At 37.4% G+C, this 23,456-nt stretch overlaps 2 protein-coding genes across 2 annotated transcripts in view; one reads left to right on the top strand and one right to left on the bottom strand.

Moving 5' to 3' along the window:
• The first annotated feature begins 1,030 nt into the window (after window positions 1–1,030).
• On the top strand, window positions 1,031–11,695 carry LOC118275575 (intraflagellar transport protein 46 homolog). The gene is made up of 7 exons (XM_050695403.1): window positions 1,031–1,935; window positions 2,889–3,018; window positions 5,447–5,612; window positions 9,870–10,036; window positions 10,471–10,574; window positions 11,001–11,113; window positions 11,392–11,695. Exons 1-7 carry the CDS (start codon window positions 1,660–1,662, stop codon window positions 11,660–11,662), a joined length of 1,227 nt encoding a protein of 408 aa, XP_050551360.1. The 5' UTR covers window positions 1,031–1,659; the 3' UTR covers window positions 11,663–11,695.
• A 536-nt stretch (window positions 11,696–12,231) lies between these two features.
• LOC118275801 (cell growth regulator with RING finger domain protein 1) overlaps window positions 12,232–23,456 on the bottom strand; it is a 44,263-nt gene continuing 33,038 nt past the window's right edge. Inside the window, exons 4-8 of the mRNA XM_050695404.1 lie at window positions 19,291–19,435; window positions 18,489–18,596; window positions 17,910–18,063; window positions 17,390–17,536; window positions 12,232–16,615 (exon numbers count right to left, since the gene is read on the bottom strand). Coding sequence (XP_050551361.1) covers window positions 17,394–17,536; window positions 17,910–18,063; window positions 18,489–18,596; window positions 19,291–19,435 — 550 coding nt within the window. The 3' untranslated portion in view covers window positions 12,232–16,615; window positions 17,390–17,393. The remainder of the gene's footprint in view (window positions 16,616–17,389; window positions 17,537–17,909; window positions 18,064–18,488; window positions 18,597–19,290; window positions 19,436–23,456) is intronic.

Here is a 23,456-nt window from a genome sequence, read left to right as displayed (position 1 = left end):
GACACTCCCTCTCGCCTCGCTCAAGGCGGGAGAAGTCATTGGATGATAGTCCCCCCTCAAAAAAATAAAATACTAGAAAAAATAGTATTTCAAGTGGTATAACATTGGTTGAAGTAGGGCAAGGACACCTATTCCGAATTTGTTCGTTTCTGAATATAATCGGGAAGTTTCAAAGTCGCAGTTGCATGCTCTTGGTAACGTTTCAGTACGAAATCACGGAAGTTTTGATTCTTGATTAAAGTCAATTTGTTAGTTTTGATTACTATGTCAAATTGTCAAGCCATTTGAATGGCGTAGTGGTTACCTATTTACGTAATACATCGCTGGTAAACGGAGGAAAGATTTCATATAAACGCGATGCAATTAACTATGTGTTACTATTTTCAACGCTCAGTGTTTTTCCTTAAAATGAGAGCATGCATAATAATAGCAACTGTTAATACGTATCTAGTTTCGTAATTATTTATGTTAATGGAAAACTAAGTCGATGTATTGGCAAGCATTTCCCTCGAGACATGTCGATAGAATTCTCGAACATAAACTTTCTATAAAATACTGCACTATAATTTGTCTACGGCATGCTCCGAGCACATCTATTTCGAACCAAGTTTACGAGACTTTTTTGTAGACAACGCATTTTATTATTCCAATAGTTTATTTTATGAACAGCTGTATTGGAATTGAAATCTAATCACAATGTGCTTGTTGCTATTTTCGTTTGCATCAAAATTCGATGATTGATTCAGTTTTAAATTGATATTCTTTTGTTATCCGTAATGAAATATTTGGTAGCGGTAATAAATAAAGTTTATGGAGGTCTTAAGGCTTAAGTCTAGTAATCGCATTCAAACGAGGATATTAAGTAAGAGGTTCAGGGTTCGATTCCTAACTCTGGGTCAAAGGACCATTTAGCTAGCTACCTATAGACGTTTTCAAAATTGCGTCACTTTTACCAAATTAGGCAAAGACAAAGACTACATGTCTGTGTACCCACTCAGACAGCAGCCCGTGTTATGTTATTACTCTAGAAATGTGCTGTAGACAGACATGTGCTGCTAACGGCGAAGTGCACATTCACAGATCCGGTTTGGAATGGTCGTTTTTTGTTGCGCTGCGGATTGCGGAAATGGTGTGAAGTTACACTGTACGGGACACTTTCTTAACGCCCTTGTAACCAGAGACCAAACAAAGGTAGTTGTGACGGGAATTTGTCCAAATTAAACCTAATGCGTATATCCGTTCGTGTTTCGCTTAAGCGCTAATGATTCCTCGAAACTGTTGTTCTAAATTGAAAGTTTTCCTAACGAGCTAAGTTAATTTGCGCGTCCACGACTAAATAGATTTCCAATACATATATCCATAGGCACGTAAGCTATACATTATGCTTCGGTATGTATCATTACACCATGTCAGCTCGGGACTCCAGGAGAATAAAATTACCATTACATTGCACGCGAGCGCAGCGGTGGGCAAAACATCGCGGAATTATTCAGCGGACGGCTCCGTGCATACGTTTGATAAATGTGTGAAATATGTACTTTATGTCGTCCTAATCAGTGCCAGGCCGTGCCACCGACTATTTGGACAAAAAATTGCCATCTATGAGACTCCCGCCTTTCCTCGTTGGGATTCCGAACGAGGAGGTTCTTTATCGTTGCCATGGCAACGTGCGACAAACACTGCCAAACATTTTCATTGAGTAGCGATCAAAACGGGTCGGCCAACGATTATGCACGAGTGATGTATGACGAGACGGTCAACGTGGTTAACGCTAGAGAGATCGACAGCCCGTCGAGTGACGAGGAAGTGGTAAAAGCGACGATGTCCAAGTTTAATCCTCCAGTGAGGCACACCGCCAGGCATGACTTCGATTCCGACAGCGAAACCGAGTCGGAAGGCGACAAGTTTTTGGAAAATATGTCTGGCGAAGATCAGGTTAGTATGTTTTGCCTTATGTAACTACGTAATTGAATAAATAGTCCCTTTCTAAAACTCTAAAATTGCTGCATAATAGACGTTAAACCCAATTTTCTACAAAATTACAATTGTAAAACGTTTTCGCCCTTTCTAATCAATAACGTAAGCAAGAAACGGTCAGTATGTAACAAATACCTCAATCCGCTTGCCAACGATTATAATTAACGCTCGACAAGTTAAAGATTCGTGATAATCCAACAATACATACTGAAGTGAAAGATATAAGACATTACACGCTCCAATTACTGTCCATATAGTTTAATTACATCGCTAGGGAGTTATTTTAGCGGTAGACAGCAGTAGACAAACATTAAATGCATTTATTTGCGCTACGGCATCCAAGGAATTTAGATAGGCAACTTCTATTGTAGCGGCCATATTGCATAGATGTAATTTCCCTCCCGCCATAGTTCGCATGGCGCCACCTGTTGGCTTCCCAGTTGTTTATTCCCGTTGTAAACATAGACAATTTTGGACCGGGTTCAATGATCAAACGTTATTTATTCCGGGTATGGTTAAAAATGGTTTATAACTGTCGTAAAGCGACGAAGATTTCATTAGGTAGGGGAAGCTCTTCCTACATGCATATTTTAGGATACAATAGCGATGCATGATCGTTTTAGACTGTTGAGGCGCGCGTAGAATCTATTAGATGTTTGTATTAGCCGGCGATAGCTGTGGTCGTGCGAGCAAATGCACGATCATGATCACTATGCATGGGATAAACAGTGTTGATTTTTACGCTCAATAACTTCGTAATTATTAGTCTGCAGAGGAAACTAAAACTAGATTTTAAGGGATATTTAACATCTGATTACCTGTTATATATCAATATTTCACCGAAATAACTAAAGAAAAATAACATAAACAATGTCTGACGTTATTTTAATATACTTTAATGCATGTCTCAGTCACCGGATAGAAAGTCGCAACCTTCAGAAAAATCAATGGAAGCCCCCAAAGTGAGCAGAGCTGACCTAATGAAGGAGAATAGCGGCAGATCCAGGCCTGTGGCTAAACGCGAAGATTCATCTAATTCAGGTTAGTGAATAGTTGTGCCAAAAATGTGAACTTTTAGCTTTCTCATCATCATTTTCATCATTGTTGTGTCAAAAGATGAACATAGGTTTCTCATCGTCAATTATCATACCAGAACAAGACATCACTACTGAATATAGACCTTTCCCCAATTACTTCCAGACCAAGCAGTATAATGTCGTTTAAAGTTTTTTAATCTGTAAACTTCTAATAGTTTCCGAACGCAATAAGTTTTGGCGCTTTTTATTTCGTGAAGATGTCGTTATGTTTCAAAATTAAGTATATCCCATCCCGAAACTAATTTCGGTTCCCTCCACCGCTTTCAGTCAACCGTGTCGTGGTGACGAAAATAGTTTTAATAACATCGTCGTCGTTTGAAAATTTGGACATATTTCTTTTATCTTTTACGAGCGACAGGGCTTCGCACGGCTTCAGTTCCTCCATTTCACATAAAACTTTCATCGTGAATCATTCTGCCCATTAAGGGAAGTTGTATGAAAATTAGCTTGGTAGTTTGCAGTTTATCGTGTTCGAAGAGACAAGCTGACATGATCAATCTTCGTTTTAAATTAGGCAGTGATTAGATCCAAAATGGGTTAAACATTAATGACCATGTGGATTGATTTAAAAGTAAAACTGGAATTGCTAATTGGATCTTGTTACATTGTCGAAGACATAACAAAAAATATCATAGCATAGTTTTCCATCTGGAAACATCACTGAAGCATACGAGTCCTCGTTTTTTTCTTTGCTTTCTATCAACGTAGTGGTATTATAATTTATTCTGTTTGTAATAAACCCTGGTTGCCGAAAACATTTTTGTAATAAAAGACGGAGGATAATAATGATAATAAAGCTAATTTTCTTTCTAAGGCCATTATAGTTTATTAATTTTAATGGAACCTACCATTTTTCCTACTTTCGGCTAGTGCTCAATAGTAGGTATCGTTCATCGAAGCTGTGCTGTAATGCTTATTATTCTCCATTTTCTATTACAAACAATATGCGTTACTGCGTTGAAGATATTTTTAACTCGTGCTTTGTTTACAGCAGCATTAGATATCATGCGATACGCTGCGTTTGTTCATGATAATGTCCTAGAATCTGTGTTCTTTACACAGGCGGCCATATTAACCTACTTGGTTGCAATTTTATTCTTTTTGACAGGATTGAGGTCGTTGACCGTAGTAAACGCGGGTTAATGCGGGCTTGATGTCTTTAAGTCTTTCGATGTTTTTATACTATAAAATGCTACATCATTGTATATATTTTGGATTTAAAATTACAATTTGTGCTAAGTGTAAATATTTTGCCCAAAAGAAATTAAACATGATGTTTAGTCCAAACATTTTGCAGACAATTTCAATATAATAATAACTGTAATAGGTGTAATAACCAGGTATTCAACTGTAATAGAAAATTCAATATGTATTCAGTTATTTGACTGTACGGTTGGTGCCGTGGCTGGGCAAGCGGCTGCCGTGCAACGTGTAGCGGGTTCAATTCCTGTACGGAGCAACACTTTGTGTGATCCACAAATTGTTGTTTCGGGCCTGGGTGTCATGTGTATGTGAACTTGTATGTTTGTAAACGCACCAACGACACACGGGAAAATCCTAGTGTAGGGCAACTTTTAAAAAAAGATTTTTTTTCAACAAATCCCCAAATAAGACGATTTAAATTTTTAATGCAAAATGTATATACTTAGATACTTTTAACATGCTCACAAGGATGGAATGTATGACAAGGCTGTATGTGTTAAATAATTGTGGTTTGTTGTAGTGCTTACAGTAACTGAGACGAATCTAACAACACAAGTCTCGCTCTACTTAGCTAATTCTGTGAAGCCCTTTACTAGGTACCTATTTAGTTTACATAATCTGTTTACAGACATGTATGTAATATTTAAAGGTTACACTTATTTTCCCTCTTATTTTTTTAGTGCTAGTACTACATATTGGTGATCGGCAGTATTAATGCTTTCCTTTTTTTTTAATCTGTCGCCGTTGTTTAATTTTTGGAACACCATAGATATCATAAATGCATTGTGGACCACGTTACCAACTGTTTTAAACTTCAGGGCCTGACTAGAGTACCTATTCTCAAGTAAGAGTTGAGACTTGAGTCTAGTACGGACATTCAATCATAGTTTTCGCTTCCCACGGGATAAAGAGTAGTGTACGTGCTATTCCAAACCATAATCTATCTCTTTCCTAAATCTCATCGTGATCCCTTCAACCGTTTTGATGAAAATGGCGACTGTATAAGTCCAAAACAAATATGTATTTACTACACTTAATATTTTTTATACAGAAGCTGTTGGTGAACCTTTATTAATAAATAAAAAAAAAAAAAAATGTAAATTCACATTTATTGGTAGGAAGTAAGATTACTATACTAATAATCTGTCCTCTAATGGTCCTAATTCCAGATACAGATACAGGAGATTTAGAACCTGAGCGAGTGGACCCAATGTTGGGCAGTGGCCGTAAAAGAGGGGGCGTGGTCATCCCTGCTGAGGGGGCCTACGATCCCAAGAACTTCCTCGACTTGAAGGTGCCTCCGGAAATGGAGAACATATTCCAGTACATCATGAAGTGAGTATGATGCTTATTGTGGTGTATTTTGGAGGTCTTGTGTCTGTGTGTGTATGGTGGAATTGATCCGTTAAATTAACGTAGTGACTAAATAATTAGGTAGTTGACGATGGAGTTCTGTACAGGAGTAGGAACGTGGTGGTGTTTAGTTAGTAAGAGTGACACTCCCTCCAGCCTCAAGATTATTCTCACCAGGCGGAATGACATGGTGGACTGCGACCGAGCTCACTTCCCCCATGTTTCGAATTGATAATTACAGGAGAGGTTATAATTATACCTACACATGTGCGATGCGTTTACCTTATGTTGGATAGGCAGGACATTGTTTATTTCCACCCACTTTTTACTAGTTATATGTATTTTCATTAGTCATCTCTCTAAATCAGTTTTTTCCACTCATTCCCTGTTATAACTGACAATTAAATAAATACTTTGTCCCGCTCGTGGTTTAGATCAAAGACATTCTTGATATCCCCACTCGATGCATGATTTTGCAGTTTGCAATCACACCACACTAGTCAATCAACGATGCAGTCGGAGTCAGGGCCAATACAATACTAACTATTATTTCATTACGTTTCATTGAAATTAATTTTAATTTACCACAATGATTTTTAAACGCTTCGAATAAAACATGGCGTCACGCTATTATTTAATCAAAACTACAACAAAGTGATGTTTACTGAACACCATTACAGTCTACAAATTTTATGTATCCTGCTTATTAAAACTCGTATCTATTACTGTAATGATAAGGCCTTGAATCCCGTGCACAAATCAGGTCATAGTGATTCTATTTCATAGATTCAGTGGGCAGACTACCCACAGCCCAACCTTGCACTTAGTTTGAACCTAGATATTTGCTGAAGAGTATTTTGTGCTCTAATTTGTGTGTGGTAGGGTTTATTATTGGTTGTTGCGATAAGTAGCGAAGATCTCGCAGTATCAATGAGGCCGTTGAGTCTAATTTTGTGCGCGTAATACAGAGTGTTATGAAATATTTAATGGAACCCTGTTTGATATGATAGTGGGTACATTCATGATAGTGGCAAAAATACGATACTTATACTACTGCGAATAATGAAACATGTTGTAATCAACTTCGTAATTGAGTAGGTATATACAGAAGATATTGTTTTTTTTTTCGTCTTGAATGGCAACCAAGTCTACAGTTCAATTTGTCGATTATAATGACAGTGTCGAGTGCTGACTGCTGCTGCTGCAGTTTGAACAATTGAGAATTTCGAGACTGAAAAATCCAATTATGTTTTGCCAAAAACCGGTGATAATATTAATCCGATATACAAGACTGTCAATTATTTATATATCTTTTTATTGTGATACAATCTACTTTAGGTTAAGTTTTGAATGTAGCATGGTTTTCCACGGAGTTGCAGACTACCTAGCGGGTTTATTAAGGTCGAAAAGCAGGAGTAGGAATAGGGTGGTTTTTAGTCAGTAAGAGTCTGATACTTTCTCTCGCTTCACCCAAGGCGGGAGAAGTCACTGGATGATTTTTAGCCTGTCTTGCAACACGCCTTGTATTTAATTCATGGGCCACTTTCCAACACTCATATTGAATATCATACAAAATTAACTATTACAACTAAATATCGAGTTACTCGGAAGTTGAACTCGAGACGTTACAACATATCGGTTACAATTTAACTAATCAGGTGATCTCGTTTGTAATTTTTGACATCAATGTCGCTTCTAAAGATTTTTTGTTTGTTTTAATAAAACGCTCTAGTAACTGTTAGAAATTACATAATAGAATCCTATTTAACGGCAACGCGTTGTTGTTTCAACACGAAAAAAAGATCCTTCCATGACTCCCAAAAGGCTGGCAACGCACTTGTAACTTCTCTGTAGTTGTGGGTGTCTATGGATTATCATGGGCGACGCCGATTGCTTACTATCAGTACCCTTAGTACGAGTTAGCTTTACGTTGATTGCTTACCATCAGGTGACCCGTTTGCTCGTTTGCCACCTATTCCATAAAAAATAAAAATAGAAATGAAACCAAGTTCGGCGCTCTGATTGGCTAGCGCGAATTAACTAACCAATCAGTGTGCCGAATGTGCTCTCGTTAAACGTAAAACAAACTCGTACTAAGCCCTCTGGTGACCTGTCTGCTCGTAACCTGTCAAATACAACCTAGTTATATTGTATAGTATCAAATCAAATACCAACACACTTTAGGTTTAATACTTATCACTTCACAATCAATCAATTAGTAAAAGTATCTAGTGCCGGCGTTAGGGGGGGCGTGATGGGCCGGTAGCCCAGGGCGACAAATTCTGCGGGGGCGCCGATACCGTCGCCGATGGGATCCGCAAAAAACTAACACTTAATATTGCTTCCCTCAAGTGGGCGCCACAATATTTTCGCCCAGGGTATCAGTGGCCCTTACGCCGGCACTGTACCTACCTACATATATTTTTGACTGCACGGTTGGCGCGGTGGCTGGGCAACTGGCTGCCGTGGAACGTGTCGCGGGTTCGATTCCCGCACGGAACAACTCTTTGTGTGATCCACAGATTGTTGTTTCGAGTCTGGGTGTCATGTGCATGTGAAATTGTATGTTTGTAAACGCACCCACGACACAGGAGAAAATCCTAATGTGGGGCAACGTTTTTTTAAATAAAATATATGTAAAGAATACCTATATATAAAGAAGTAATTATTCTGATCAGCTTGCGAGCATCTGTGTTCGAGAAATTATCTCACAGTTCTTTGAGAAAACTACATAGGTTCTGCATGTATGTAACCTGCAATAATATGATGTTCACAAGCCGATCTAAATAATTAATTCTTTATGATAACATCTAGCCATTGTGGCGATGTGCCGCTCATCGCTGGTCGAGAGGTGAGCTTTCAAATTGTTGCCAATTATTTTTTATTCGTTTGCACTTTGGTATAATTGTGTATTTCTGATAGACTTGATGGCATTAGTTTTATTTATTTGCTTGTGTTTCACTCACATCATACCCACAGTCGGTTAGCAGTGGCTACTTATAGGCATAAGTAGCCACTGCTGACCAAAGGCCTCTTCTCACACGAAGAAGGTTTGAGCATCAATCACCATGCTTGCTCAATGCGGGTTGCCAATTTCAAACTTATAATCCGAAAATATAAGCCCAGGTTTTCTCACCATGTTGTCCTTCACAGTTTGTCAGTGTTGTCTAAGTGCCGTACTCAGAGATATTTAATGATTACTGAAACTATTCCTTAGTAACGATTTTGTTCCGAAAGCAATTGCTAAGGACTGGGTTAAGTAACAATTAAATGACTCTGAGTGTGGCGGTAAATAATCCAAGAAAGTAGGTACATATAACTCGGAAAATGTGACATTGGTACTTGCCATTGGTAGGTTTCGAACCTCATGTATGCGAAGCGGGCAACTCAAACCTCCGGGCCACCACAACCTGGCTTGTGTTTATATGTATAAAACTCTGGTTTTTATTAATTCCTGTATACTTAGTCTTAGTGTTTTCTTACACTTCCTATGGAATTTGCAATGTTGAAAAGTTTTCTACGAGTAGTAAGTGCCTACTTGCCTAGTTTTAATATACGTTGTCTGTCTGTCAATCACTTAATCATTCAATCCCAGCTAATTCGCTATAGACCGCCTACGTGGGGTTCATGAACTCTGAAAAGTGGGTACAGACTCCTCTTGTGAAGCTACAGATTATCAACTTTATTGTTTTGCGATAAAGTTCATGTTTAGCTGTTTGGGGCGGCTTGATGCGCTGGTCCCTACAAAATACATTTCTACTTGTCATTATTATTTTCTTAATCAACAATTTAGTAAAAGCTTGTAAATATTACACATTAAAATAAAACTAGTCGATACTTTATACGGTATTTGTTGTTGTGATAAAAAAAACGAATAAGTATAAAACAAAAGATTCTTTGGGAAAGTTGTTTGTAATCATGAGTACAATCAGGTCTTTAAATATCGGTCATCCTATATAAACGCCGATATATAAAAAAATCTTATGACTTTTCTTCACGACTGTTAAAAGGCCTCGAAACAAAAGGATTAATTTTATTTAAAACAATTTTTAGTACTGAAAAGCCAAAATACTACATATTAAAACTAGTATTTCCGCCATACTCATAGTCTTTTAAAAGTTACTTAACCCAGTCGTTAGCAAATGTTTTCAATACAAAATCATTACTAAGGGATAGTTAAAGTAATTGTTAAATGTCTTTGAGTGCTGCAGTTAGACATCTTTGACATTCCTTCCTCAGATACACACCTCAGAAGATAGACATAGAGCTGAAGCTGCAGCCGTTCGTGCCGGAGTACGTGCCGGCGGTGGGCGACATCGACGCGTTCATCAAGGTGACCACGCCCGCCTGCAACGTGCGCGCCGCACCGCTGCCCGACCACGTCTTGGAGCATATCGATAATTTAGGTCAGTATGCTAAATAAAACATCTGAAAATTAAGATAAGTGGGGTAGAAATGATCAAAATGTTCACGGCAAAACACAATGCATGTGCGTTATTTTCTGATATCACAAAAAACCGACGTGAAACAACGCTTGTGTTGTTTCGTTATGTAAGTGAGGTTATCCAGGAGGAGTCCCAATTACTCTCCTTCTCGATTCCCCAGTAAACCTTAAATTCCAAACACCAAAAGGCCGGTAATGCACTTCTGGTATTTCGGATGTCCACGGGGGGGGATTGCTTACCATCAGGTAATACGTCTGCTCGTTTACCGTCTTATACCGTATCCGATACGATCCGGCTCATTCATGGCCAGATCACGGCTTTCCCAGATAAAAACTGCTGTATAGAGTCTTTTGCTACAGCGGTAATTAGACTAATTGCTTATGTGAATATTCCAGGGCTGACGGTACTGGACGAGCCGGCTGCCGAGCAGAGTGACGCGGCGCTACTACATCTGCAGCTCAGAGCCATCTCCAAGACCAGCAGTGCTAAGTCTACTGTGGTGAGTGGTGGCAATATCTCTTTACTTGGACAAAAAGCAGTAGGCAGAGATGCACTGGCAGGAATCTCACTTATTTTCACTTCATGGTATACAACAAAGTCGCTTTCCCTGTTCATATGACCCTTTGTATGCTTAAATCATTAAAACTACGCAACGGATTTTGATGCGATTCTTTTTTAATAGGTAGAGCGATTCAAGAGGAAGGTGTATAATACGTGCTTAATATATCATCATTACACCTATGCGAAGCAGGGGCGGGTCGCTAGTTAGATATAATCTTGAAATGTAAATCACGTAATGTTAATATGAAACACATAAATAGCAACCAAAAACTCGTGCTTAGGGCATTGCAAATTTAGGATATAGTGAATTAATGACATTCGACTTTGAAATAGAAGGTAATAAAGACTATTTTTCTATTTCTAGGTAACAAAGAAAATAGAAAACGCGGAGAAGAATTCCAAAGCCATTGAGCGTTGGATCAAGGATGTGAGTGAGCTGCATCTATCCAAGCCCGCGCCCACTGTCGCGTATACAAGGTAAATACGACCTTATTGTGTGAGCATTAAGCACCATAGTTCCATAAATCGTACAGATAGGATAAGGTTTGTATCTTTGAAAAAAAAAAAGAAATCTTTGTGTATCACTTTATTCAAGTAGAACTTTCAAAGAGTACCTCTTTAGTTTACTGGGCGATAGTTTCGACATCATTTAGTCTTGTATTTGAACACAATCCTTTTTTAATTAAGACGTCCACATGAGCTTCCTATCACTTGTCTCGTGAGCTTATAAAAAGATTATAACAAAATTGTTCCAGCAAAATGCCCGACATAGACACATTGATGGAAGAATGGCCGGAGTCTATGGAGGAGACGTTGAATGAGGTCGGCTTCCCTCCCGGTACCTTGGACTGCAGTCTATCGCAATACGTGGACCTTGTTTGTGGACTATTCGACGTGCCCATAGCCGGCGATACACTGAACGATAGGATCCAAGCCCTGCACCTACTGTTTAGTTTATACTCTGCTGTGAAAACGTCACAGTTATATGCGGAAAGACAGAAAGAGAGGAGCGATAGTAACGCTTAAGGTGGTTAAGAATAAATGTGATTTTGTTTTGTAGGTTGGTGTTTTATTTATTTGTCTCTGCGACTTGACACACACACAAATTTTTCCAATTTCTAAGGAATTTGGGAATACCTATTCAGTGTTTCTTCCTATATTTTAATCGCAGACCTCATGTTCCCTAATGAGTCGACCTCTCTAGGTACTAAACCTAAGTCCAGAATACAAGAAGTAAATAAATCATGCAACATAAAGCTGCGTTTCTTGCAGTCCTAGATGCAATAGTCACAGTAACCACGAAGTAACAACTTAACTCACAGGGAACCGACGTGACACAACGCTTGCGTTGTGTGAGTAAGGTTGCCCGAAACCTAATTACCCCCTCAACAATAACCCTTAAATTCCTAACCCTCAAAAGGCCGGTAACGCACTTGTAACGCCTCTGGTGTTTCGAATGTCCATGGGCGGCGGCGATTGTTGATCAGATGATCCGTCTGCTCGTTAAAGTAAATTGCGATACTACCTATATTTTTGGAAGTATTTAACAATAGTACTATTAAATTACCAGGATAAAAGCACAAAAAGAAAAAGTGTTCCATGTAAATTATATTTATTGTAACTCAAGTGAGATCTACATTAGGGTATCTGGAAGACTACATAGGACTAAAACATAACACCTACACTACGTGGTACCATAGAAAAATATTTTATTCCATTATTTCTATGAATACTCCCATCGTTTGCTTTATTCACATATTTATAGTATCTGAACTAGAGATGAAAATTTCGGAATGTTTCTGAAACTTTGGAAGTTTTCCAGGTAAAATTCCGGAATTATTCTGGAAAGTTTCCAAAACAAGGGAATTTTGGAAGTTATCAAAAATATAATATTCTTGAAAAAAAGCAACGTTTTTTTATTTTAGGTAACCACAATGACTTGAAATGCATAATAGATGCAATCTTTGTTAAATACGAAATAATTTAAGGAACGTAAAGTAATAAAAATACTAATTAAATAATCGAAACATTAATTTAAGTTTTTATCATTAGTGATTCTGCTAAAATCTAATTCAATGAATCTTGTGTAGGATCAATTCCCTCTGAATTCTCTGATTCTGACACATTAAAATTAGATAAGCTTGCTTCTGGCTCTTGGAAGCTAATTTCTTCTATATCTTCATCAATTTCTTCTTCCTCTAAATCACTGATATATTCCTCCTCCTTATCAGCAAAATAAACATTTTCGTTTGGGTTATCGGATAACAATCTTATATTGGCTCGCACTGTAATCAGCTTCTGCAGTCTTTCAGTTGTAATTCTATTTCTACAACGAGTCAGTGTATTTCCAAAAAGGGACCAATTTCGTTCGGTAGACGCTGAAGATGGAGGTATAGATAACAATTTTCTGGCAACGGATGATAGAATTTGGCAGTTACAGAGACCTCTCCACCAAGTTCTTGGTTCAATATGATCAACAGTAGTCCAAATACCAGTTTGACTGTAAAAACCACTTTTTGCGCGGTATTCAGCTAAGTTTGCCATGATCTTAGCAGTATTTTTTTGAAGTATTCCGGCGTATTGGTTAATGAATTCTTGCCCTTTCGCAACTTTTTCAGGTGTCAGCTTAAGCCCTCTAAATCTGGGGTCTAAAATGTTGGCCGCAAAATGAATGGGCTTCTCAACGAAATGCTGCCTTTTCCCAATAGCTCCAATAATGTACCGTTCCTCTTCTTCTGTTACGACTTCGCAAGTACTTAGAGCGCTAGACATAATTTCTTTAACATAATCAAGCATTTGGGGTACTTCAGATATAACTGCAGCGTCTGATTCTAGTTTAGTAGTTGCCACAAGGATGGGCTTTAAGATATTGTGGTATGCATTGACCTTGATCCAAATGTCTTCCGTAAGCACATGTTGCTTAATTTCCCGATTAATGCTTAAATCTTGACAAATCATTGTCGCTTCGAGAGCCTCTCGGTTACTAAGAAAGGATTCCATCATTATTACAAAACCTCCCCATCGTGTTGGGCTTGGTAACTTTAAAGTCTTCGAATTATTTTCATATTTTTCTTTTTGCATCTTTTCAAAATTAGTACCTACTCCATTTATAATAATAAAATTAAAAAAGGGAAATAATGCTATAATTCAGTGATATTATAATATTTTTTATAAACTTCCAAAACTTCCGGAAGCTATGGAATTTTTCAGGAATCTTTCCTTATAGATGGAAACTTTCCTGGGAGTTTTCATCTCTAATCTGAACACAACTTGAATTTCAACCAAAACCGGTTTCAACTGAAAATAACAAAAAATAACTAAAAAAACCTTTTCATATTTAAAAAAATATATATAATTTTCACGTACAATTCAAAAGAGACCATAATACTATGGATATAAGTTCTAGTTTCAGTTGAAACTCAAGTTGCAGATACATAATGTTTATAATTACAATGTTTCTAGTATATGACTATGTTTAGTTGACTGCATAAATAGTCCTTACTGAGGGAAACTAGCTAAGACTCGGAGACTGCTGCTAATATAGCTATTATATCAAATACGGGACTGGAGTACCAAAATATTTTAACGTATTGCAAAATTCTCTTTGTAAGTAGTAATAACATAATGTCACATAAACTTATTTTAAACTAGCTTCTGCCATCGTTATTCCAGACCACAATATACGTAAAGGAGTAACAAACAAACAAAACATACAACTTACTTATAACATTAGTAGGATAACACAACCAAAGTGAAATTATTATTATTGTAGATTTAAACTGTTGAGAAATTAGAGAATTATTTCTTCTAATATTTTTATTAATTAGTGTTGATTGATTTTGTACAGAATTTTAAGTTCTATTTTGTAGGATAGGAAATAAGAACCAAAATTAATTAGTTTGATAATAGCAGCAGTCTCCACTAGTAGTAACATTAACTTGTACCCAATGAACATCGACATTATAATAATTAATAATTGAAACATTTCGTGTCTACTAATATTTTAGTTACAATTTTACCTAAAATCAAGCTTCACAAGCTGAATAATTCTATAATTTTATTTATAAATGTGTTTATGTGCTTTTTATATTATAATTTTGCTATTTTTTTCATTATATCTTACATTTTAGTCTAGGAGTCGACGTTCAAAGGGCGCGTATCATCGTACATTGAAAAGTTTACATTAATCACTATCATATTTTGATATTTACATATTACAGCAAATTTACAAAGCTTATATTATCACAGTTTTCCAAAATTTCCACCCACACATACATACATACAAACATACATGCTTTTACATATTAGCCATGAGTACTGAAATACAGAAAAAAAAAATAGGATAAATTGTAACGTAATATTTTAACTTCTTTCCTAACATGACATCACGACAGCTATTATCAGAACGGATATGCAGAGATAAAATAGTGCTTTGCAGAGTACTTCATGATGTCTACCGAGAATTTTGACATTGATTTTCCCAAATCGAGGATCACACTAGAAACTCATGGTTGCCAACCTTTTTATTACCGACGTGATGTGATGTTATGTATTTTTAAACATAAAACTGTTAAACTACATGCAATGTATGTATTTTAGTATCGTCTTGAATCATATCATGTCTGACAAATAATAATAGCCCTTACATGTTTATAGTCAAGGAGTCTTTTTAGAAAGCAAATAAATATTTATCTTATAAAACAAAAATATTTTTCTTTTTTTTATAATCACAGAAATTATTTTAATGTAAATGAAAGTCAAATCAAATATAAATTTTAGGTGTAACACCCATTTTGGACATACCTATTAGACATGAGATAACTATAATTTGTTATATAAATATTGTATTTAAATAATGACAATTTAAAGTATGAATAAAAAGCCTCATGCCAAGTAAATAATATTTGAATATTGCACATAACGGAATACATATAATAATGATAATAAAATAATGAATTAAACATATAACTTTGAGTTATATTTAATTTAAATTATATTGCATAGAGGAAGATGAATAAGTAATATTTTTTTCAATTGACAAATTGCATAGAGAATTAATAAGCAATTTTCTTTATTGTGATTTTTTTGTAAAGTTATTTTTGTGTTTTGATTAATTTTTTTGTATGGCTTACTCACTCACTACAAGACACGCTAGAGGCCTATAACGGCGAGTAAGGCGCCATATTGTTCTGTACACTTAGTATGAGTTTTGACAGCAAACGTTACGTCCTTTCGAAACGTTTTCATTCATAAATAAGCAGCGCCTCTAACGAAGACTTAGAGAAACTAAAGCAGTATAAGTTCCGTACCCTTGGATTAGAGCTATGATTGGTAGGTTTATTCAAGCCGGCCAATCAGAGCGCAGAACGCGCTCTCGGTTCGATTACTTTAAACGTAAAGCAAACTCGTATAAGGGTCCAGTTAAGTGAGTAAGCCGTACAACGACACAAAACAAGGAATTTCAAGTTATAATTTTTTTTTCCTACAATTAGATTTCTAATCAGAATTTCACTAATAAGGTAAGATTTAAAATCAAATTCTATTGCATATCACATAATAATAATTCACAAACAAAGAAATTGACCAGTCAACCAGAAATGTAACAGATTGATTAACGTCCAGAGTACTAACATCGCCGAGAATTTTCCACCAGCTTCTATTAAACACTGGAATACTTATCTCAGTCCTCGAAGAGAGTTACAGCAAACGTCGATCATTTACGCACAGCACTCCATTAATTCACTCATCCACGTATTATAATCACATAAAATTTCACTTTAATTTCTAAAATTGTCTTTTAAGGTTCATTGTTAATAATATTAGTTTTTTTTTACGTAGTTTTAACTTATATTCCTGTTATCAGTCGAGGATTGTTTTTAATTAATATTTTATATTATCACACGGTTGGTACGCGTGGTAAGTCGTAATATGTCACTACGGGACTTCCACGTCTAATCTTCAGTCACTGCTTTGCGTCACCTGAAATAAGAGGATAGGAAATTATAGAAACTTCATTATTTTATTAAATTACGCAGAAAGTGTTCGAAAATGTGCCTTATATCTATTGCAGCAAGGATTAATTCGATTCTATTATTTCTTGAATGTTGCTCCACTCTAGTATATTATTCTGTTCTGTGAGGTGCGTTTAAAAACTAGACCAGACTACTATACTTCTTACTCAGATCCGGGACAATCATTTAGAATATGTGGATCAGAATTGTTCCACAAGGATATCCAACCCAGGTTACATTTCAAAGTAGCCGGCTACATATGACGGTTTCATAACAACAAGCACGAAACTGCCGGACCAGAAGATCCATCATGCGATCTTGTGTGTCTCATCCACTCCCAAAAGATCAGTAAGTAACCCATTTGTAACTCCCCTAGTGTTCTTGATTGTCCATGGGTGGCATTGATTGCTTACCATAAGGTGATCCGTCTACTAATTTTTATGGTATGTAAAAGAGCTGACGAATCAGCGGAGAAACACCAGAGGCGTTACACGGCCTTTTGGGGGTTAGGCATTTATGGGTTGTTGGGGAATCGAAAATTGAGAAGATTGGGAAGGGGTGGGGATAAACGGGGCCTCCGGTAACCTTACTCACACAACGCCAGCGTTGTTTCACGCCGGTTTTCTGTGAAGCCGTGGTATTATCCGGTCGAGTCGACCGAATCGTGCCCAAACAAGGCTCTCCCACACTTTAATCCCGCCTATTCCATAACAATAAACATACATATAAGTTGATAAGTTACCTGGCTAGTGGTAGTGGAAGAGGTTGAAGAGCCGCCGGTTGAAGAACCGCTGCTGCTTGAGCTCGGTGAGGTCGCGCTCGTCGTCGTTGCGGATGCAGAAGTAGCTCGTGATCACGCTGCGGCAGATCGGACACTTGTCCAGTTTCGCTGCAATCATAGAAGGGGATGGTTTTAGATTTTTATCTTAAAAGTTGTTCCTTTACAAAGCAATATGCCTTCTATTGCCCCATATATTTATGTTAAGCCAGCCTAATCAGATAATATAAGATTAAACTCGGTTAATGTTCCGAATTACTTCGGTACTCTGGTTTCACGATTTAGCGACGTATCTTTATAACGTGACCATTCATCATCATCATCAGCCGAGAGACGTTCGCTGCTGAACAAAAGACTCCCCCTTAATCCTCCACGTAGAACGACAAGCCATGACCATTCCAACGTGACCATTTAATAGCTCCCTATTAGCTCCTTATAACATTTTTTTAACAGTCACAATTTTATCAATTTGTATTATACTCACGCAGACAGTCGGCACAGAGACAGGCGTGTCGACAGGGCAGCAGTGCCCGCGACAGTGGGTGCGCGGCGCACACGCAGCACAGCGCGTCGGCCGCGCCGTGCGCCGCGCCGTACCCCTCCGCCGGACCGCCGCACTCGCCGCTCACGTACAGTTGCTGGAAGAAATACTAACATGTATTAACAATGAAAAGCAAATATGTACAATGAGGGGATGTCATTAACTGGATTTTCCTTTAACATAATGTGTAAAACTTCACCGGGAGCGCGAGATGTTACAAAGAACGCTCCTCTCTATTTTCCATCTAGCGGTCCAATACTACACTACATACAAATATGTTGCCAATTGTTCATATTTTAATGTACCACTTACTGAGAGCTGATTACTGCTTTTAACTTAAAATATTCATTATTCTTCTTTCTTTCCTTATTACATAAAGTCAAAGTCAAATCATTTATTTCAGTTAAACCATATACTTAGGTACTTTAGAAACGTCAACAAAGAAAAAAAAATAGTCTGTCAGTCTGTCTATCAGTGAAGCTAGGACCTCGTACCAAAGTGTAGGTTAGAATGGATGCATACCTTCAAACAGGACAGATGTCCGTTCGCCTGCTTCAAGTACTGCGCGATCACACCGCTCGGCAGCGGGCACTGGTCGTCTCTGATGTGCACTACGCTTATTAACGCCACCTGTAACATATACGACATTTATTATACTTCTTGGAGAGAGAAGAGAGTTATATTTCTCCTACCTTATACCAAGCAGAGTTAGCTATGTGATATCACATCGATAACGCTACCATCTCGTAATCATTATGAGTCCCGGTGTAGTTTGAAATTAGTCCAGCAGCCTCGAAACGTTTACGAGCTTTTAAGCTGTGTATGTTTATTCAATTATTAATTTACGTTTTCAGGATGGAAAATGCTTATGAATAATGAATACCTTAACACGTATTATTCAATTCGGTGTAGTAATAGTTCGGAAGTAATGCGCGTACAGACAAGCTGTTATTTAACATGATTAAAACGATTTCCTCTTTAGTCGAGTGGCCGCAAATATAGCTAAGGTAACCGATAGATTTTGAATTTCAAAATTCTCTGTTATATTAAAGAGTCTGAACTATGCTTATGTATAGCACCTAGCCCTCTATTACACGGGAGTAGAAAGTATATGAAGAAAGGCTTTGAAAATATAAGCGTAAAAGTTAAATCACCTTTTTTTTTGAGAGGGTAAAATCATCCAACGACTTTTCCCACCTTGGGCAAGGTAAGAGTGAGTGTAAGACTCTTACAGACTAAAAACCACCCCGTTCCTACTCCTGCTTTTCGAGCCGGAGCCCCGGTAACACGTTAGGCAGTCTGCAGTAAGTTAAATCACCCTTACCGTATCATCAGGCCTGAGTTCCCCTGTGTCTCGGAGATCTCGCGCCAAGATCACCACCAGAGGGTAACAGGACCGAGGAGGTGGCCCCAGCTGGAGTGGCTCCTCCGTTGATAGCCTCAATGTCTTCTCATCGTGAGGGCTGCTTCTGTAAAGAGAATTAATGAAAAAAATTAAAACAAATAAAAAATATTCAAAATAATTAAAGCAAACTCATACAAAAAGTACAGTTTTATCGCTTTTTTTAAGTACACCTCAGTTTTAGCCTAGCCCTAAAATGCTGATCATTCATTACCAATTATTGTATCTCTTGTCTATCGGTAGAGGAGACACAATAGAAAACACATCGTAAATCTACGTTCTGACATACAACGGATTAACTGTTCCTTATAATTTGATAAAAAAATAAATACTGAACATTATTTTTTGCACCAACTTTACCGAGAGGAGATCAAAGTCAAGGATTTAGTTCCTAAAAATCGTTTTTGTTAAATTACATAATTTATATGATTTTCTTATAACCGTATGTTAATTTACGCGCCCACGTTTTTGCTTAAGCCTAGTTCACGGTTAACACAAATTGACATTCGGCAAAAATAAGGATAATGGAGGAATTATTTTTAAATAAAATTAATGGTAAGTCAGTAAGTGCCGACTGTAATAAATAAATATAAACGTTACTTAATGTCAGAGGGCATTATTGTAATAATAAATATTTTCAAAGACTCTTTAAGGACATCGGAACGGACAGTTTGGACGCGTTGAACTGGAATAAAGGACGGATTGACAGACATTATTTTTGTTGTTATTGTATTTTTATTTTGTCTAGTATTCGTACCGTATCACACTAATATTATAAATGTGAAAGTTTGTTTGTCACGCTGAAACTAATTTATTGATGCAATTTGATATTAAAAAAAACAAATTAATGGATTTTGATAAAATTTGGTATACAGAAGGGGTAAAAACTGATTTGTGTGATAGGATACTTTTCATCCCACGGGAACGCGGGCGAAGTCGTTGATAGAAGCTAGTAAACTACATTTTGAAGATTTTTCTCCCTTTAAAAGAATAAATAGACTAAACAATACAGTACATCTTCACCTAATATATTCAGGCGATACCAATCTAAGCCGTGGGAACAAACAGGTGACAGTACCGACGGACCGTTTAATTATGAAACTGGTCGCTTCGTTCGTATTGTTCATCGATTGAGGTCACCAAGGATTCCATTGTACAATGGAAACTTCTGGAATATTTGCCTATAATGGCGTCTTTTGGACAAAAAAGAGGTAATTAGGCTCGTAATTTGTGCTATTCCTTTGGTATCTTAATCCTTTTCTGCTGTTTAATGCATAATGGCGGATAATTAAGATAATTGTCAAGATTTATACAGTTTGTTTACCTCATTGTAGGTAAGATGTTTATCTGCGCTGCAGAAATGGAATGTTGCAAGGTCAACATGAATTTGTATGACTTAAAAGAAGATAAGTTTTTCTGGTATACAATTTCATAATACTTTGACAGCCAACAAAAATCTGTTGAAGGCAAATTCTCCGCCGGTCATTTTTGCAACCCATGGCGGTTAATGTGTTAATTACAATACATCCAAACTTCGAATAGATAGATATAAAATCTTTAACTTCTTGATCTTCTTTAAACTTTTTGGCGTAGGCCTCTATTTCTACCGATTTTTCACTGTCGCAGTATACAAAACCAGACTTTCAGTATACTTCTTTAGCTCTCAAGTTATTGACCATTCGCTTATAAAACAGCTAAAGCTAATCTACATCCGTTAAGTAGCCCATCACTACATTCACCAAAGACCTTGGCAAACTTATAACAAAGCAAGACCTCTCTACACTATAACATAACACTGAGGATCCAATGAATGAAGCAGGTATGAGGCATGTCTTTATCCTCACGCCACGATCATCGATGCACGTGCCAAGTATATCAATGGCTTTAGAAGCCTTGATGCGATCGTGAGTGATTTAGAGAAGGTCCAATGTCGATAACAGGATGTGTAGATGACTTTAATATAGACCCGATAGGTGGTGATGGATAGCCTTGCCGGGTTTAGGTTGGTGAGGGCCGAGTCGTGAAAATATAAGACAGTAAAAAAGGCTGGATAGAGATGGTATCCAATATGTTAGGTATTGGGGTGACCCATGTCTAGCGATGGATAGAAAAGAGCTGAAGATAATGATGAAGATGAAAACAGAGAAATAAAAAAGTCTTATTTTTATAATAACTATCGTGAGACATACTTCGTGCGCAGACGCGGGCGCAGCCTCTCTAGCCTACTCATGATGAAGAGTCCCTATGTAACTCGAAACTAGTAGAGCTTTTCCCCATTAACTTACGTGAATAAATCGTGATTTTTAGTTAATCAAATGCCAAAGAAACGTAACACTACATTTAAATCCAACTTCAAAACCATAAAACAAAACCATCCCACTCAAAAGCAAACCAATTAAATCACCACATACCAAACAAGTACAGGTCTCGTGATGTAGCTCAGTCCGAGATCACAGACCGATGTAATCGCATCAATATATGCAGAGTGTTGCAACGAGTCACGGTCGCCGGTACAATGACAGACTGACATTCATTTCAAACGTGACCCGCATGAGATACGTTTAGTTACAAATGCATTAGCCGACTTAGTGCTACAGAGAAACAAATCGGAATTTATTTGCAATTATATGTATAGGGATGGTGACTGCGGAGTAGAATACGTTAAAAGTTTGTCATAACTCCTACTCCTCTCGTGGGTGTGGTGTGGAGAGAGGGAGAGGGAGCCGAGGGACTGAATATTTAACAAAGACTGCGCTGCACCACTGTCTGATAAACCTTAATCTTCTAAACTATTCTTCAAACCACCTAATGAGCGTGAAAATTCTGGCAAACACCTTTTATTTAGAGGGGATCTAGAGTCCAGTAATGGACTGGTACGGGCTGTTGATGTGGAATCTGTATTAAGTATATAATGCCCAATTGTCTGGCCTATCAAGAAATCTATGTGATATGATCAGCAGCTTGCAGCCAGTATAGTATTATGATGACATTACCTCTCTTTTTCGCAATATTATTGTAACCCGTAGTATGCCGTACATGGATCCATCTACGCGAGACACGTATGTATTTTCTTTTATGTCTCATATACCTGTAAAATGATCATTTACTACGTACAGCAAATCAAGGCCTCTAGAATGAAAGTGTATTTTATGTTTTGGATGAATTTTGTTATTATACCAATCCGATTTGTATTTCAATCTGTGCAAATATTATGGTAAGCCGAACCAACTGTTTTTGTCTGCGAGAACATTCTAATTGTGTCTGATGTATGGTAATATGTGTAAAAATTCTCTGGTCACGTGCTTCTACGATAATACAGTGCGTGTTATTTATTGTATGTCGTTTTGTTAAGGAGGGTCATCAATAACAAGCTAATTTGTCGAAGAGTTAATGCTTTATTTATAACTCGTTGACTTACGGCCAAAAATAATCCAGAATTAATGTCAAAAGTCTATCTTAAAGATTTAGGTGATTAATTTAGGTTGTTGAAACACAAGCGTTATTTCACGTCGGTTTTCTGTGAGGCCGTGGTATCACACTGTTTGAGCCGGTCCAATTGTGCCGAAGCATGGCTCTCCCACACTTATCCTACACACATTATAATCAAATACTACCTAATGAAATCTAAATAACTACTCTACTTACAGAACAATGACGTCAGATTTCGGAAAACAGTTTTAGACATCAAAGACTACGCTTTAAACTTGCTGTTTGCCATATCCATGAAAGGTCAAGGGTAAAATGTATTCCAAGACTTCCACTTAGATTAACCTTTTCATAGTTCACTGGTTACGAACAGTTCACATTTAGGGTTTGAACAATGTTGGGCTAGATTTCCCCCTTATACATCGTGATATCGATAAACATCGTGAGGAACGCTTTTTTTTAGGGGAGAAAATGATTCAATGTCGTCTCCCGCCTTGGACGAGGCGACAGGGAGTGTCAGGCTCTTATGGAGTAAAAACCACCCCGTTCCTCTTGCTCTTTGAGCCGGAGCCTCGGTAAGTATTTAAACATCGTGACAAAACCTAGATTTAATTTCAAATTATAAGTCTGAAACCGCCATTCCGTCTTGAGCAAGCATGGTG

Source organism: Spodoptera frugiperda, chromosome 8 (genome assembly GCF_023101765.2).
Source record: "Spodoptera frugiperda isolate SF20-4 chromosome 8, AGI-APGP_CSIRO_Sfru_2.0, whole genome shotgun sequence".
Lineage (NCBI taxonomy): Eukaryota > Metazoa > Arthropoda > Insecta > Lepidoptera > Noctuidae > Spodoptera > Spodoptera frugiperda.
The sequence above is the reverse complement of the archived record's forward strand: the minus strand, read 5'-3'. Positions and strand labels throughout refer to the sequence as shown.